Source organism: Palaemon carinicauda, chromosome 8 (genome assembly GCF_036898095.1).
Source record: "Palaemon carinicauda isolate YSFRI2023 chromosome 8, ASM3689809v2, whole genome shotgun sequence".
Classification (NCBI taxonomy): Eukaryota; Metazoa; Arthropoda; class Malacostraca; order Decapoda; family Palaemonidae; genus Palaemon; species Palaemon carinicauda.
Window position 1 is genome coordinate 41,293,129 of NC_090732.1, and position 17,754 is coordinate 41,310,882.

Genomic DNA, 17,754 nt, shown 5'->3' on the forward strand with positions numbered 1-17,754 from the left:
GAAAGAGATAGCAGGATCTGTCAAAAGACTCCTTCAATCTGCCAGGATATCAAGAAGGCAACAGGAGAGAGTGTTGGGGTCCCTCCAGTTTGCCTCACTGACAGATCCAGTATTGAGAGCACAATTAAAAGATGCATCAGGAGTTTGGAGAAAATACGCATCAAACGCTCTAAGAGATCTACAAAGACCTATACCAAATCGTCTGCGATCACTACTCAAGCCATGGTCGGAGGCCAAGAACCTAAGAAACAAGGTACCCTTGAAACCACCTCCTCCAGCAGTCATCGTTCATACGGATGCCTCGAAGGAGGGGTGGGGAGGTCATTCTCATCATCGGAAAGTCCAAGGAATCTGGTCTCCCCTCTTCAAGTCCTTCCACATCAATTTTCTGGAAGCCATGGCAGTTTTTCTATCTCTGAAAAAGCTGAAACTCCACTGCTCAATCCACATCCGTTTGGTTCTAGACAGTGAAGTAGTAATGAGATGCCTAAATCGACAAGGCTCGAGAACGCCTCACATAAATCAAGTGATATTGGCCATCCTTCGTCTAGCCAAGAAGAAGAGATGGCACTTGTCAGCAGTCCACCTTCAAGGGTTCCGCAATGTGACGGCGGACGCTCTATCCAGGGTCAACCCGATAGAGTCCGAATGGTCTCTAGACGCAAGATCATTCTCTTTCATATTACGCAAAGTCCCAGGACTGTAGATAGACCTCTTCGCAACGAGCGACAACAAGAAGCTTCTCCGGTATGTAGCCCCGTACGAGGATCCTCTAGCGGAAGCGATAGATGCAATGTCCATAAATTGGAACAGATGGTCCAAGATATACCTGTTCCCTCCAACCAACCTTCTGTTGAAAGTCCTCGACAAACTGAGATCCTTTCGGGGGACAGCAGCAATAGTGGCCCACAAGTGGCCCAACAGCGTTTGGTTCCCTCTGATAACGGAACTACGCCTGAAGCTGATCCCGTTGCCGGGACCAGTTCTGACTCAGCAAGTGCAGAAATTGACTGTCTCCGCTTCAACAGAGAAAACCCAGAACCTTCATCTCATGATTTTCTTGCCCTAGTGGTCAAGAAACGGTTTGGGATTTCTAGAGACAGTATTAACCTCTTAGAAGAATACAAGTCAAAGTCAACAAGAAGACAATATGAGTCTTCCTGGAAGAAATGGGTGGCCTTTGTCAAGGCGAAGAAATTTCTGCTTGTCCTTCTTCATCCATCTGCATGAACAAGGTTTAGCAGCTAATACGATTACTACATGTAAATCCGCCCTAGCCAGACCATTACTATACGCCTTCCAGGTAGACTTCTCTAATGAAATCTTCAACAAGATTCCTAAAGCCTGCGCTAAACTTCGGCCTGCAGCTCCTCCAAAGCCCATTTCATGATCTTTGGATAAAGTTCTTCACTTAGCATCAACCCTGAACAATGAAGATTGCTCGCTGAAAGACTTGAATCAGAAGGTGATATTCTTATTTGCACTAGCCTCAGGAGCCAGAGTTAGCGAAATAGTGGCCCTCTCGATGGATGAGGGCCACATTCAGTTCACAGACAGCGGAGAACTGAACCTCTTTCCGGACCCGACGTTTCTCGCCAAGAACGAGCTGCCCACTAAGAGATGGGGTCCCTGGAGAATCTGCCCTCTGAAGGAAGAAGCATCCCTCTGCCCAGTGGAATGCTTAAAGGTCTATCTTCGTAGAACTTCAGACTTTGGGGGAGGTCAGCTTTTCAGGGGAGAGACTTCTGGTTCAACGTTATCCTTGAAACAGATAAGGGCGAAAATCACCTATTTTATACGTAGAGCGGATCCAGACAGTACACCCGCAGGTCATGATCCGAGAAAAGTTGCCTCTTCTCTGAATTTCTTTCAGACAATGTCGTTTGAAAGCCTGCGTGCTTACACTGGTTGGAAGTCTTCCAGAGTTTTCTTCAAACACTACGCAAAGCAATTACAAGAAATAAAGTTTCATGTGGTAGCGGCAGGCAGTGTTATAAAACCTGCCGCTTGATTACTGCGAAGAACAGTGCACTAATTGGGACTTTTAGTGAAGGGTGTACATGATAGACTTTTAAGGTATATCATGTTGAGTATTGTGTTTAGGAAGACACTATAGACTGTTCTATCTATACAGGTGACATCAAGCATAATAAGCTGACACAAGTGCCAGGCATTCTTATATGCACAGTGTTCCTAGTAATAACAGCATACATAGTGAAATATTATATTTCCCTTTGAGTGGCTAATGTTTCCTTTTCAGGTGAAACTTATTTATTTTCTGTTATTACTGTTTATGCTTTACGCAGAATTGTTCAGCGTAAGATGTAATTGATTACAACCATGATTTCTATTTTTGTAAAAAACAATAGAAGGAATCTTTGCGTCTCTTTCGCCTCAAATATTCAAAATTATGTATAAATCAGAGCATCCTTGATTCTCTTAATATTTAAGGAAATATTGGAACTAAGATTCCTATTGTTCCAAGCAAACAGGTAAGAACTTATTGTACTATCTGTTTATCTTACTGATTGAAGGTTTCCTACATGGGTACAAACCTGTCTGTCTTTTTATATCCAGACTTGGGAGGATTCAGTAACCTATACAAGACTATACCATCTAAGTACAAACTATGCTTTACGTATATAATGACACTAATATAGATACTGTTTGCTAGATTGTTCCTTGAACTCACAATCCTCGGGTTTTTTCCTAAAGTCTACCTAGACTTTTCCCTGTAGGGGTCAGGAAGAACTGACATATTTTATGATCAGTTAATTGATGTATAACGGTAACATCAAGTGTCTCTGGTCCAGAAGACCAAATAGCAAATATTTATCTCGAGATAACGGCACTATTGAAAATCCACAGATACATTAATGCTCTGGTAAACTTCCATCAGGACGACTTGGCCTGAGCCCAAAAAACGGATTTTGAGCGAAGCGAAAAATCTATTTTTGGGTGAGGTAGCCATGTTGTCCTGATGGACCCACCCTCTTTTTGACAAAAGGATAATGAATCCCTCCCTATGGTACTGTATCTGCAACACATACAAAGCTACGAAGAATGGCTTGGTAGCGCCTCGCGGTGGCGATTCGGCGCACTATTTACAGTACAGTAGGAGTGTCGAGAGCATCGCCTCTTTAACGACTCTCCTATATTCTTGCCACTTTTTCCCTCTCGAAGCGAAAACGCTATTGGGGGTATAGATAGCTATGAGACGTGTCAAAAATACGTCCTCTGATATACGCGATATCCCTTTTTAAATTTTATAGGATATTCGCTCCAGGAGTTAGAATTCTGGATACCTTTGGTAAATTCTCTGGGATATATCACTGTAGTTAAATATACCTAGGAAGCTACTAATGAAGGAACTTCCATGGGGACAACATGGCTACCTCACCCAAAAATAGATTTTTCGCTTCGCTCAAAATCCGTTATTAGAGCAAATTTTTTTCTTCCTTATGTTAGCGAGGTGATGAGATTGTCATTTCCTCTTTGGCATGATGAAATTCTTGCCAAAACTGAGAAAAGCATACATAAAAGGGATTGAATGTCAGAGATCAAACTCAAACGTGTACCCTCTATGAGGGTTGTGGTATGACTGAAAGTCGAAGGGTGTAATTACCGTGTGTGTAATACTGTACATAGTCTTGTGACTCATGGAATCTATTCAGATGCCATTGCTCACAATTTGTTTTATATGAAAATGTAATTATTATCAAAATTTACAATAACAGAAGAAATACAGTCAAACCTCTAGCTACGAAAGAATTGGCTTACGAAATTTTCACTTCATGAAAGGAGATGCGAAGAATTTTATGACTCGGATCACGAAAAATGTTTCGGACAACGAAAGGCGGTACGGAGCGGTAGCCTTACTGTATCCGAGACAGATTTTAAAATTCGCGCGCCGCCATCCCGTAAACTCGCTTCCATCCTCCTACATTCCCATTGGTTATCTCCCTACTCGGATGGTAGTTACCACCATGAGATCCTGCTCTCCTATTGGTTGGCATCTACTGTACAGTATCCCATTGTGCATCTATGCATTGGCATTCCTATGTCTTCTCATTCCAGCAATGGTATCGTACGCAATGATGTAGTGTTTGTGATTTTGCTTTTGTAACAATTTTACAGTATGTACTGTTATCGTGTGTGATACTTACAATACATCATTAGCCATGGGTCCCAAGTAAGTCGCAGATGTCAAGGGAAAGAAGAGGATGATGTTTTCCACGGAGATGAAGATGGAAATAATCAAGAAATACGAGGCTGCCATGCAGTTAAGTGTGCTCAGGAAAATTTTAAGAAGCAGGCAGAAACAAGCTTCTTTGGACGAATATTTTAGTAAGAGGCCTTTGGTAGCAGACCAAGCGCCAGCTAAGAAATGAAAGTGGCAGTGATGAAGAAAATACGTATTGTAATTAAATTTAGAAAATAGAAAACGTAAAATAAGAATAAAAAAAATAGAAAAAGGAAAAAAAAATTTTAATTTTAAGTCTATCGTAAAGTTAAGTGTTAATATTTCCTGCCATTTATAGATGCGTTTCCTAAAATTGTTAATGTTTTCTGTCATTTATAAATCTGTTTTGTAGAGTTAAGTGTTAATGTTTTCTGCCACTTGTACGTAAACGTTTTCTGCTGTTTTCATCCTTCTCTACCGCCCCGCACTTCTCTCTCGAACATCGCCTCACTCCAAAGGTAAGGTTCCACATTTTTTTTACTGTATTTTTACTGTTTGCTCTAATTAAACACTTATTTTTCAAATTATCAATGTTAATTTATTAAATGATCAAAATACAGTACTTTTCATATATTTAGTACTTTTGGTGTTTTTCTAGGATCTGGAACGAATTAGGCTATTTACATGTAAAAGGCGACTCGCTACAGGAAAAAAATCACTTTACGAAAACCCTTACGGAACCAATTAATTTCATGTTGCGAGGCATCTTTGTACTGCATTTTCTTGTAGGGAACAATGTTTTTGTTTTTTGAGTTACTTTGACTAATTACCCTGTAACTATGAAAGTAAGAGGAATTTTGACAAAATGTTTTGTATACGCATTTTCCATTGCCATACAAAGCTCAGTGAATGTTTTCAGGATTTTGTGTTTTTCTTCCCTATACCCCCATATATTGGGGTACCGGCTGGTCCCCTTAAGGGAAATCCCCTGAGCTGATGATCATTCTATGCTCATTAATCATGTGTATGGGGCCATAATTTAGGTCATCACCTAGACTTTTTAAGGAGAATTCCTCAACCTTGATACTTTGTAGAGAAAAGTTCTCATGCATAGAGCTACCGTATGACCTGTCGTTGCAGGGAATACTATGGGATGAATTGTAAGCCAGTCTTGCACGTGAAAAATTTGAGGTGTAAGCTTATCTTTTGCGTGAAGAATTTGAGGCGTAAGCTTGTCTTGTGCATAAAGGAAAATTCTTTATTCGCAGCAAGGTTGGTGCGCATGATAACATCATCACATGCTGAGATAGGCAGCGCACACAGTTACATCATCCCTTTTAGATACAGCGATGCATTCTTATTTGTTAATCTGAATGTTCAGCCTAACTGTATCCTTAGAAGAAATTCTTGGTAGGGCAGGAATAGTTACAATTGACTTTGCAGCCTAATTAGGCTTGGGAGAACAGGCCTGCTTTTAGCATGAAGACCTTGTCAACTCTTGTGTGGGGAGGACTGCTGAAGCGGTCCAACCACCATTATAGTAGAGAAATGACAAATCTCTTGATTCATTCCGGGTGCTCTTTAGAGGAGTTTTCTGCCAAGTACCCCAAGGCGTACGAGGAAACCTTTCTCATTAATATGAGCTGTGGACTGTTGATCAGGATCTTCCAATAAGGATGCCTCAGTACAGGGGAAAATGACAGATTCAGCTGTAAGGTCCTCTGGGAACAAGGGAATGCTTCCACTGATCTGAAAAATATGAAAAGCTGAAGGGAGGTTCTCTCCGCATAAAATGAGATTTCTCTAACTTCCATTGGGGAGAGACTCCGCAACGTAGAAATCGTTAAGTTTCCTGCTATGAGAAAATACATCCCCCCATTGGGAGGGAGCTCACTCCTTACTGAATTTACATAGAGATTCTCTTGTCTAGGCAAGAGGAACGCAAGGTTTGTCTATGTCTGCCCAGCTCAAAAGGACATCACAATAGTCATTATTACATCCTGGGCAAAAAACATAAATACTAAGATTTACTGGACATAAGCACTCACTCGTAACTCACAGTTTATGAATAATCATTCAGATGACCGTTAATTAGCAAAAGACAGAAGTCGAGAGCTAAACACTAAAAGGGTAAATGATATGAATGTGAAAGGCTTGATCGTAGAGAGTGGGTGAGAGAACAACCTCTTCACTTCTCGACCAGCAAGGTTGTGAGGAGACGCAGTGAGTAGCCTCCCGCTGTTTCCTGGCATATGCACTGCGTTTACCCAGCATAAAGCATGACGCAATCAACCAAAATTTTAATTGGCCGGCTGTAGAAAACATTATCACTAGTAACCCCATATATATGACTCAGAAATTTGTATTCGCGTAGGACTAAAGCATTTTTAAATTTATATCCACGCAGGAATAAACCATTTTTAAATCTATACTGTATCTCCATAGGAATAAACCATATTTAACGTTACTGTATACGGTAAACATTAAAAAAAAATATAACCTGATATTTACTTAAAGCAAATAAACTACCAGGTAATTAATGTCATCAATCTTCAATCCAATAAACTTAATATTTGATGTCTTTTGTAATTACAAACAAATAAAACATGATTTTATCCCGTACTGCACTATATCATAACACTGATACTATATTTTTTGTCATAGTACCATAAAATTGTTTTCTCTTCTGGTAGAGATGCTTATCCTATTGACAAACCACACAATTTAAATAATAGAAAAATACTTCACAATGTAGTTTTTCACTTAAACATCGCAATATCTAAGTATTGAGTAAAATCTGTATAGCATAAGTATCGTAACATTTTCAATCCAACAACTGGGTTTTTTAAATTTTTCACTCTTACATCACTATATTATTTTTTCACTAAATTTAGGAATCCTTATTTAGATAAATTTTACTCCAAATATAAATAATTCACTTCACCAAGGTCAACACAGTAAAGAATGTCTCTACATCCTTCACATCTAATGCTGTAAAACCCTGCAGAGTTGGCAACTGTTTAAAAGGGCCAATAAATGTCTGTATGGTATGCAGACAATTTTGACAACCAAAATGTCAATGGTCTTAATGTCGACAATGTTTTAATGTCAATGGACAAAATGTCGATGGTCTTAATGTCGACATTGTTTTAATTTCAATGGACAAAATGTCAAAGAACAGAAATTAAGTCGAAGTATTTTTAGTTTTACAATTTTTTACACCATTTTTGTAATACTGTATAGTCTAACTGCATTTTAATTAACTGTTAATAGCCAAAACAATTTGTTGGTTTTTTAATTACTCAATTAACCACACAAATAATTTGTAGTCTTTACTTTTTCAAGGAGTACATTGAAATATTTCTTACTACTTTTCTTTCTTAAAAGTCCTAATTTAGTATTAGTTCTGTTTTTGGAAAGGGTTTATACAGAAATGAAATTAATCAAAACGAAAAAGGAGGCAAGAAGCTTGTGCATGATGGTTATGTATACATGTTAGATAAGGAAAGAGGAGAAAAACTCTACCACAGATGTGAAAAACAAGGACTATTCAGTGGAAGACTATTAAGCAATGGGGAATTGAAATCTTAGCTCAAGAACAATGCTATTCTCAAGATTTGATCCAAAAAGAAATGCTCAAGGTTAAAAAAGGCTTAAAAAATAGAGACAGAAACTCATTAGTGAACAAATGTATGGAGCATATTCCTTTTGAAGTAGCTGGAACTTTATCAGAAAAAGAAACACTTGAACACACCATAAAGAGAGTTTGTCATTCCCAAACTTGTGATGAAGATTTAACACTTACAATAAAAGGTGAGAATTATTTTATAGTACACTGTGAAAAAGTGAATATTTATTCTACTACAAGGAATCTGCTGGTTCATAAAAAAAATGGTTTTGTGACGGGCCAGACAGCACCTTCGATTCTGCTTCAATAGACTTTGAATGTTCAGCCATCAATTGCATGAAGACTTTCTCGGATGCTGAAGTGTACTGATGTTATTTTCCAGTTTGGGCAATACCTCTGGCAAAAGGTATAAGGATTAGGTTTACAGTGTTGGTACTCAAATACAGAAAATGCAATGATCATAAAAAAAAGTTCAAGCATTTGCATTTGTGCCACCAGATGATAAATATGATTCTTTTGAAACTTTAGTATTATATCTTAACGAAGAAACAAATAATACTTTAGATATAGTTCTACAGTACTTAGAGACGACATGGTTGGGTGTTTTGCAGCATGGTAGAAGACAGCCAAAATTTTGAAGTTAACTTATGGTCATTCTATGACAGAACATTTAATAGAATACATACTATACCAAGAACAAACATGCTTGAGGGGTGACATAATGCTTTCTAGAAGAGGATGATGATTATACATCCAAGAGAAGAAAAACTTCTTTGAAAACTCCATTCAGAGAAAGCAAGTATGGAAATGGTTTTAGACGAAATTTTCCCAAAAATTTTAACAAAATACAACTTAGAAACAACTTCTTGGAACCTGTTGATTCTGGAAGTTGAGGACTTTCTGTATATGAAAAGTTGTAAAATGATACAGTACATAAAATATTTAAAGGTCAATAACAACACTGAAATAGATGAAGGCTATAATATTGAAAATGTATTGTAATATTCGCAAGCAATAGCTCACACTTTATAACAAAACATTAGTATTTCAAACTTTTATCATGTTGAATTAAATAAATACTAATTGCTTCATTTGGTTCCTTCATATATATATATATATATATATATATATATATATATATATATATATATTGATATACTGTATCTAAATAAGTTGTTTTTGTCTGTCTATGCATTCTTCTAAAAGTGAACAAAATCTTTTGAAAACCCAATCTATATCCATGGAATTTACCCTGGAAAGGTGTGTATCTTGACGTCAACAATTTGTATGTAGACATTCAGTCGATTATGTGTCAACATTATGTCCGACGATATTTCAATTGTCAACATTTAATCTTCCGAAATTTTGTCTTTCGATATGTCTTTCGATATTTTAAAGGTTAAAGGTGTCTGGTTTCAATTCCAGTATCATCAAAATAAGTGTTTGCCAGAACATCAGCCAGGCAAGCCCCCCCCCCCCCCCCCCACTGTGGTGCCCAAGCACAACAGGGGCCTCCCTAGTAAACAGTTTAAACTCACAATCCAGGGCAGGGATCGATCTGCCACGATATGAATGCTAGACAAACACACTACCACTGTACTAGCCTGGTCTGTACACATTGCATTATCCTCCTATATCCTGATTAACACAAGCACATGAAACTTCTTGGTTTGTTTCAACGATATCCAAACATGTCTATATTATATTCTTTGGCACACATCACCTGGTCCAAACCAATCAGAATTGGAATGTGTAAGATAAAACAGGCAAGCAAAACTTGGGCCAGCATCCCCCTCCTTAACATTTTTGCAAAAGAACAGAAAAGATGGGAACAAGCAAATGTGAGAAACAGTTCAAAATCTAATGGTACCAAACAGAAGCAAACTAATGAAAAAAACAACTACTCTAGTGCCTTTTGGTTAGTCACCTTCCAATAACATCATCAATAGAACATTGCATTAGCAGTTGAAACCCTGAGAATGGAGCAGAATATGCCTTTTAGTCCATCAATTCGTAGAGGCCTCTTCCTCATCAAAACTTTCGCAGAATTGATAGATGGGAGACTGTGAAGGAATTAAGATATGCCATTTGTTCAACACTTGCCTTTTCAATTTCGCCTGTTATAGTCTCAGGAATACAGGTACCACGGTTCATCGGTACCCTTTGCTGTGGATTATGTCAATGGTATACTTATCTTCAGCCAGTACATTCAGGACATCCATAAAGTTCTACAACGTTTGAGGGAAATTGTTTTTGTAGTCAGACCGGAGAAATGTGAGTGGGCAAGGCCTACAGTAGAGTTCCAAGGGCACAAGTCAATGCAGAAGGGATTACTCTAAGAGGGAATTCGAAAGTCTTTGAGAATTTGCCAGAATGTTAAATTATTATCACAGTTTCCAGCCACATATTGCAGAAATCTTGGTACTGCTATATGGAAATGGAAGAAATTTAACGGGATGCACCTTACATTGAAGATGTTTGATGAGTCAAGAAAACCATGGTATCAGCTACAAGGTTGGTGCATACCTCTTCTAATAGAGATTAGTCCTCACAACAGATGCTGGCAGTGTTGCCAGTGGAGGGGTTGGTGCAGCAAAAGACATCGAATAAAAGGTAGCCATTTGCTTTCTTCACTTAGGAATTAACAGCTCCGGAGAGGCCCTCCTCATCCAGAAGGATCAACTGCTTCTTGTCTGTATATTTTCTTAAGAATAAGTGGCTAAAGGGTATGGATAACCTTTTCACAAAGAAGAAAGAGGACTGAAGGCTCCCCTTTTCTTCAGTCTCTGCGGGTAGGGGATGCCTCGTATCATGTTGGAGGAATTGGGGTGATTATGGTGCCGACCCTTGGACGATGCAGATCCTGAGGGAGGGTTATCGTATCCCCTTTCAGGACCACCTCCCGCTACTCATCAAGGGCCAGAATGCCCTCTCCGTTCAACCCAAGGACCCACTGGAGGAGGGCTCTGGAAGTGGAGGTGGAAGAAATGCTACAGAAATGGGGTATCCAGAGAGTTGACGGGGGGATCACCAGAGTTTTTCAGTTGCCTCTTCCTTGTGGAGAAGGCCACCGGTGGTTGGAGATCGGTCATAGACCTGTCCGCCCTCAACAGGTTTGTGCTCAAGACCCTTCAAGATGGAGACCCCGAGACGGTCCTGGCAGCTGTTAGAGAAGTTATGGCCAGTCCAGTAACATGTCCGCAGCAGGATGGTTCTCCCAGAGGAGGGAGCCCTCGGCAAGTTTCCTCCTCCCAGCCAGCCAGGGAGGCGCTCTAGTTGTGGAAGGACTGGAGGAATGCACTGAAGGGTGTCTCGATACGGGATCCTCCTCCGGAACTCCTGTTGTTCATGAACACATCCAAAGAGGGGTGGTGAATTCATCTACTCGGAGAGTCCCGATCAGGGATTTGGACCCCCGAGGAAAAGGCTCTGCACATCAATGAGTTGTAACTTCAGGCAGTACCAGTAAGCACTCCTGTGCCTAGAAGTTCTGGTCATAGGGAGGGTGGTAGCCTTTATGTGTGACAATTCTACGGTGGTGGCTTACATGGAGTAACAGGCGGGCCTCGGGTCTCAGTCTCTCTGCAGAATGATGGAGGAAATCCCATAGTGGGCTGCAGACAGGGGAACGTCTCTGATGGCAAGGTTCATTCCAAGAAGAAGAAATGTGCTAGTAGACGGTCTCAGCAGGAAGGGTCATGTGATCAGTACGGAATGGTGCCTCCACCCAGTCACTGCAAATCAGTTGATTATGATGTGGGGCTCCCCTTCAAAGGACCTCTTTGCAACGAAGCTCAATGCCAAGCTCCCGAAGTTCTGTTTGCCAGTGCCGGACCTGGCAGCCATCAAGGAGGACCCCTTCCAGCACCCGTGGGATGGCTTGGACGCTTATGCCCTCCCTCCTTTCAGTCTGCTTTGTCAAGTTCTAAACAGACTACGGGAGGCCAAGAGCATATCTCACGTTGGTGGCCCTATTGTGGCCGGATAAGGAATGGTTTCATGACCTACTGGAGTTGGTGATAGAGCCACCTTGGCCCCTATCGCTCAGGGAAGACCTCTTGAAACAGACCCACTTCAACAGGTTCCACAATGGGCGGAAGAACCTCTCCCTTCAGGGGTGGAGGTTATCAAGTATCTCCTGAGGAGAGAGGGCTTCTCCTCGATGGTAGCCACCCAAATGATAGGTTATTTGAGAGATTCATCGACAACCATCTACCAAGCAAAATAGGTGGCGCTTGGTGTGAACAGAAGATCAAGCCCCTGAAGCCATCGATCCTCCAGTTAGCCAATTTCCTCCTGCTCCTCAGGGTGAACGTAGCCCTTTTTATCCCAACAGTGAAGGGGTTCCAGGCAGCCTTGGGACAAGTGCTCCTGCTGAATGGGACCAACCTAAGCTCCTCTAGACAGCTCTCCATGCTCCTGAAGAGCTTCAAACAGTTATGTCCCCCTCAGCCCTTTCGAGTTCCAGAGTGGGGCATGGCCAGAGTGTTGGACTCCTTGAAGAGGCCTCTGTTGTTCGAACCTCTCAAAAACATCCTAGATAGGGAACTGACATCGAAGTCATTCATCCTTCTCGCCTTGGCCTCGGCCGAAAGGGTCGGCGAGATTCACGACGTCTCCTGCGAAGTATGCCACACAAAGGGTTGAAAGGAGCTAACATTCTTATTTGTTCCCTCCTTCGTAGCAAAAACACAGAACCCTGCGATAGCAGACCCTAGGTTTGGGGATTTTCCAATCGTGGCCATTCCAGAATATGGGGACGCCAAGGGCCTTCTCATCTGTCTTGTCAGGGCCGTGAGAAAATACCCAAATCGGACAGTGAGACTACGCCCTACTATCAAACAAGAACCTCTTTGTTCCCAATGGAAGGGTCAAGATGCCAGTCTCAAAGAAAACCATCACGTTTTGGCTATGTCCAAATGATCAGGAGGGCCTATCAATCGGCGGGTGCCACCCTGCCAAAATCAACGAAGCCCCATGAGATCAGGGGCATCAGAACTTCCTTGGCATTCTCCAGGAATATTGGTTTTGTTCAAGTCTGTATGGCAGGCATGTGGAAGAGACAGTCGACAAGTTCCTAGATATATTCAAGATTGGCTCAGTCGTGGTTGCACAGCAACAGATGCAATTGAGGCTGAGTACGATCATACCCTGTGCTGAATGGTATAGTGTGGTAGAGTGTTTCTTCCCTATCCCCTATCCCCACTTCACAAGCGAGTTTGGAGTATCAGACCAAGATTCAACCAACATGGGTAAGTGTAATTCTTTGACTGACCTCTCCAGTTTGAGTTCGGTCATGTCTTTTGGTGAGTTGTTGGTTGCGCATGGCCTCTTTCCCCCTCCTCCCCTTCTGGTGTGTCTGCCACCTTTGCTATCTTTTCCCACTGCATAAGTATGAGTCTCCTATAGGTGTGATTCATGGAAGTGTATCGCATTGGAACAAATGACAAATTCTTAGTAATTTGTATTTTTTCTAGCTATACTTACCACAAACCACTTTCGTTTTACTGCCCGCCTGCCTTCCCTGTGAGATCACACATGTGGGGGGGGGTTTAGGTTTGTCCTGGCAGGACTGTAATGGAGTTCTTGGCCAGGTCGGAACCCAAGCTGACCCCCGGTCATCCCTGGCATTGAGAGAGGTGGGGATTTTGGGGGGAGGCCTATCCAGAATTTTATGGTTTTCTGGTAGGAGCTGGGAGGATCCCAGGACTCTCCTATAGATGTGGTTCATGGAAAGATAGCTAGAAAAAATAAAAATTATTAAGAATTTGTTATATTTTCTTTGATCTACAACAGTGATAATATTGGTCTCTCATTTCTAGCCAATATTTTAGACACCAAGAATTTGTGGGGCTTAAAACCGAGATGTGTTTATTGAAGAGTAAGAAAATGGGAAAATTATAAAAAAAATTTACATTTTATGGGTAAATATCAATTAAAGATTGAACTGAGCTTCTGAAGAAGAACCAACATGAACATCATGTGAGTTTAGAAATAAGAAATGTTATTATTAAAATTATATTTTTTATGCTACCATTTTTCTGTTTGAGGAGTAATTGTTTTATTTCACCGGAGAGTATTTATTGTTTATATTCTGATTAGTTTTATAAAGACTACTTATTACTGGATTTTGAATAGTTAAGTCTGCTACTGTAAAATTTACTGCTCTGTTCTGATCCAGATTCTTTTTATCATATCCATTATTTAAGTCTCATATTTTTCTTCTATCTTTGGAGTTTTCCTCTGACATTTTGAGTGGCTTTTTTTTCCATTTCTAGCCAGGATCATAGCAAAATATTTTTCAAATCAGACTTTTAATTCTCTTATATTTCTTAATTTGCAAAGGGATTTCAGATACTATTTTAGTCCCTATTACAGTGTATCTTGAAGTTAAAAATGGGCCCTTTCTCAGTCAGTCATATACAGTAACACCAGACAGATCACAACAAATCTAGTGTAACTAATATTTTCCTTTTCTGTCAATGTGATGTGCTTGCCATCGTTATTTTATTTAAGCTGTTATTATCTCTCCTCCAAGTAGCAAGTTTAACAATATTTTATGCATTAAAATTGTTCTTTGAATTAATTCTAATTCTAATTTCCACAAGGGCTTAGGAAGTATTGGAACTTTCATTACAGTATTCCATAAAGTAGAAAAGTATTTACCAATTTATTGTTCTAAAACAATTTTTATTGAATTAATTTTTCTTTGTTATTCTTTCAACAGCTGGAGTAGAGTTCTCCATTATTTAGTCAATCATGAAGATGTTCCTCTATCTGTAATTCAGGCTGGGAAATTAAGGGACAGAGATCGTCAGCTTATCAAGGACAAGTTTGCAGTAAGTTCATCATAAGGATTAACATTATCAAATTCCATGAGGTTGTAGGCATAAGAATTAGTATTAATTTGAGCTATAACACTCATGTGTGCTGTATTAACTGTTATTTATGGCTGTAATAATTTTGCATCCAGCAAACATCAAACATGAAATGTTAACACACTCATGCTGCTTTATCATACATATTGTTTATTATTATTATTATTATTATTATTATTATTATTATTATTGTTATTATTATTATTATTATTATTATTATTATTATTATTATTATTATTATTATTATTATTATTATTATTATTAGCTAAACTACAACCCTAGTTTGAAAAGCAGGATGCTATAAGCCCAAGGACTCCATTATTATTATTATTATTATTATTATTATTATTATTATTATCATTATTATTATTATTATTATTATTATTATTATTATTATTATTATTATTATTATTATTACTTGCTAAGCTATAACCCTAGCTGGAAAAGCAAGATTCTATAAGCCCAATGGCTTCAACAGGGAAATTAGCCCAGTGAGGAAAAGAAATAAGGAAACTACAAGAAAAGTAATTAATAGTTAAAAAAGTATTTTAAGAACAGTAACAACAATAAAACAAATCTTTCATGTGTAAAATATAAAAACTTTAAAAAAGCCAGAGTAAGAGAAAAAGATAGAATAGTGTGCCCGAGTGTACTCTCAAGCTAGAGAACTCTACCCCAAGACAGGGAAAAACTTTGGTACAGATGTTATGGCACTCCCTAAGAGTAGAGAACAATGGTTTGATTTTGGAGTATCCTTCTCCTAGAAGAGCTGCTTACCATAGCTAGAAAGTATCTTCTACCCTTACCAAGAGGAAAGTGGCCACTGAACAATTACATTGCAGAGAAGTCGGTGTATACTTTGTTTAAGCAATTACCAGACCTGTGAGTAGCTTCAGTTATGATTTGCTCGCAGCCTGATTCAGAGGCAAAGTCCAAAGCATGGCAATCAGTTGGAGAAACAGATTTTAACCACTATCTATGGTAAGTATTGAAATCACCAACAAAAACAAAAGAGATCTTTCTATCATCATCTTGTTTCTTTGCCGTAATGGTCAGAAAACAATCGAAAATAGAATCATCCATGTCTGGATTCCAGTAGATTTAACACAAATAGTTGTTGTTATACCTGCAACAAACTTTTATTATCTGAATATCATGACATATACATTCATAGCAGGACTTGTGTGAAGCAGGGGACTCGGTCCCAAAATACACTGCCATTCCTCTTGCCCTAGAAATGTCATCCCTTTTCAAAATTATTGATTTCTTAAAACTTGGAATAAGATGCTCAGATGAGTGCCTCATTTTAGAACCAAAGTTTCTGAGCATAAAAGAATATCGTGCTGTCTGGACACAACTGTAAGGTCTTGGATATTAATATGCAGACTACAAATATTGCAGTACAGTAGACGACACTGGCGAAGCCTAGAATGTACTGGTCCTGGATTTCGATCAATGTCTCCAGACAGGATAAGAATTGAAAATAATACAAAAGATTCATCATACGAAAAAACTAACTTAAGAATGATATTAACAAAAACAATATGTACAGAAATATATGTAAAGTGATTTGTATAACCGAGAGAGTAGAAATAAAAAGTCTGATAAAATTGGTCAACAATGCAGAGCTGACACACCATAAAAGTCTGCGTACCCTTTTGGATAGCCACTTCAACTGAAGGGAGGACAGTAAGGATGGTTTTGAAAATGATTGCATGTGAGGAAGATCAAGGCAACCTCTTCATAAACCACCAGGCATCCATGGCCCTTCTATTAAGCCTTCCCAAACAACATTTCCTAAAAAAAAAATGAAGAGAAATAAGATAGAATAGTGTGTCCAAGTGTACCCTCCTGCAATAGTTGTTCAAAATATTCTCTCCATTTCCTCTTAATGTCTTCATCACTTTGCAATATATTCCCATCTTTATCCCTGATGACTGCCAGTGACTCCAAATCCTGTCTTTGCTTCTTCTTCAATTTCGAAATCTTATAAATGTCCTTTTCTCCTTCTCTTGTTCCGAGCCTTTCGTTCAATTGCTCTACTGCTCTTCCAATAGTTGTACCTACTTTCTTCCTAGAATCTTTTTCCTCTTCTCTGCACTAGCCCAATGCTCCCTATGCATGATTTGCTTTCCAGTTCTAAAATCCCTTTGATTTTCTTTTAACTGACTCTTGCACCTCTCTGTTCCACCACCACTTTTCTCCTTTCAACACACCATCTCATCTGGTTCTTCCCACTAATTCCTGTTTCCCCTACACATATTTCTTTCATGCCCAACCAGATATTTTCTACTCTGTTACCCTGTCCAATCTCTAAGTTCAACCTTTCCAGTCATCTCTCTCACAATCCTTGTAAACTGCTTACCCTTTTCTCATTTAAGGTTCCAAACCTTAATTCTAGATCTCTTCTTTCTTTTCTTGAGTTTTCTGTCTCTCTTTGTAAAATCTATCATTATCAGTCTATATTGCTTAAGGGCCGATAAGCCATTATACAGGGATATAGAGAGAAAACTGAATATTATAGGAGCTTTGTATGGCAACAGAGAATGTGTATACAAAATATTCCATCATGATTCCTCTTACTTTCATAGTGTTAGGATGATTAGTACAAGTACCTCAATTGAGCAAAAATATTGATCTGTACAAGAAAATACAGTATTTCTTCTGTTATCGTAAATTTTGATAAGTTTTACATTTTAATATCAGAGAGATAGTGAGCAATAGCATCTGTGGACATTCCTTGAGTCTTCAAGACAGATGTACTTACTGCTTAGTCATTTTATTTCAGTGCGAGCTGAAACCTTGGAGGAGAGTACAGTTTTGAGTTTGTCTCTGACATTCCCTTTGTTTTACATCTGATTTTCTTTGTTTTTTGGCAAAAATTTATCATGCCAAAGGAGGAAAAGACTATCAAAACATCTTGCTAACTTACAGAAGAGGAAAATTTGCTAGAATATTTGCATAATATCAGCAATATTAGGGGAGTTAGTGAAGGAGAGAGAGAGAATATAGGAAAAGGCCTTGAAGGACCAGGACCCTAAAGAAGCAAGATATTGGGTAAAGGA

General features: G+C 39.1%; 1 protein-coding gene across 2 annotated transcripts in view; it reads left to right on the forward strand.

Annotated features, from left to right (window-relative positions):
• Positions 1-17,754, forward strand: part of Exo70 (exocyst complex component 7) — a 394,184-nt gene that overhangs the window by 312,216 nt on the left and 64,214 nt on the right. For both annotated transcript variants that reach the window (XM_068378599.1, XM_068378598.1), the window contains exon 13: positions 14,539-14,650. In XM_068378599.1, the coding sequence (XP_068234700.1) occupies positions 14,539-14,650 (112 nt within the window). The remainder of the gene's footprint in view (positions 1-14,538; positions 14,651-17,754) is intronic.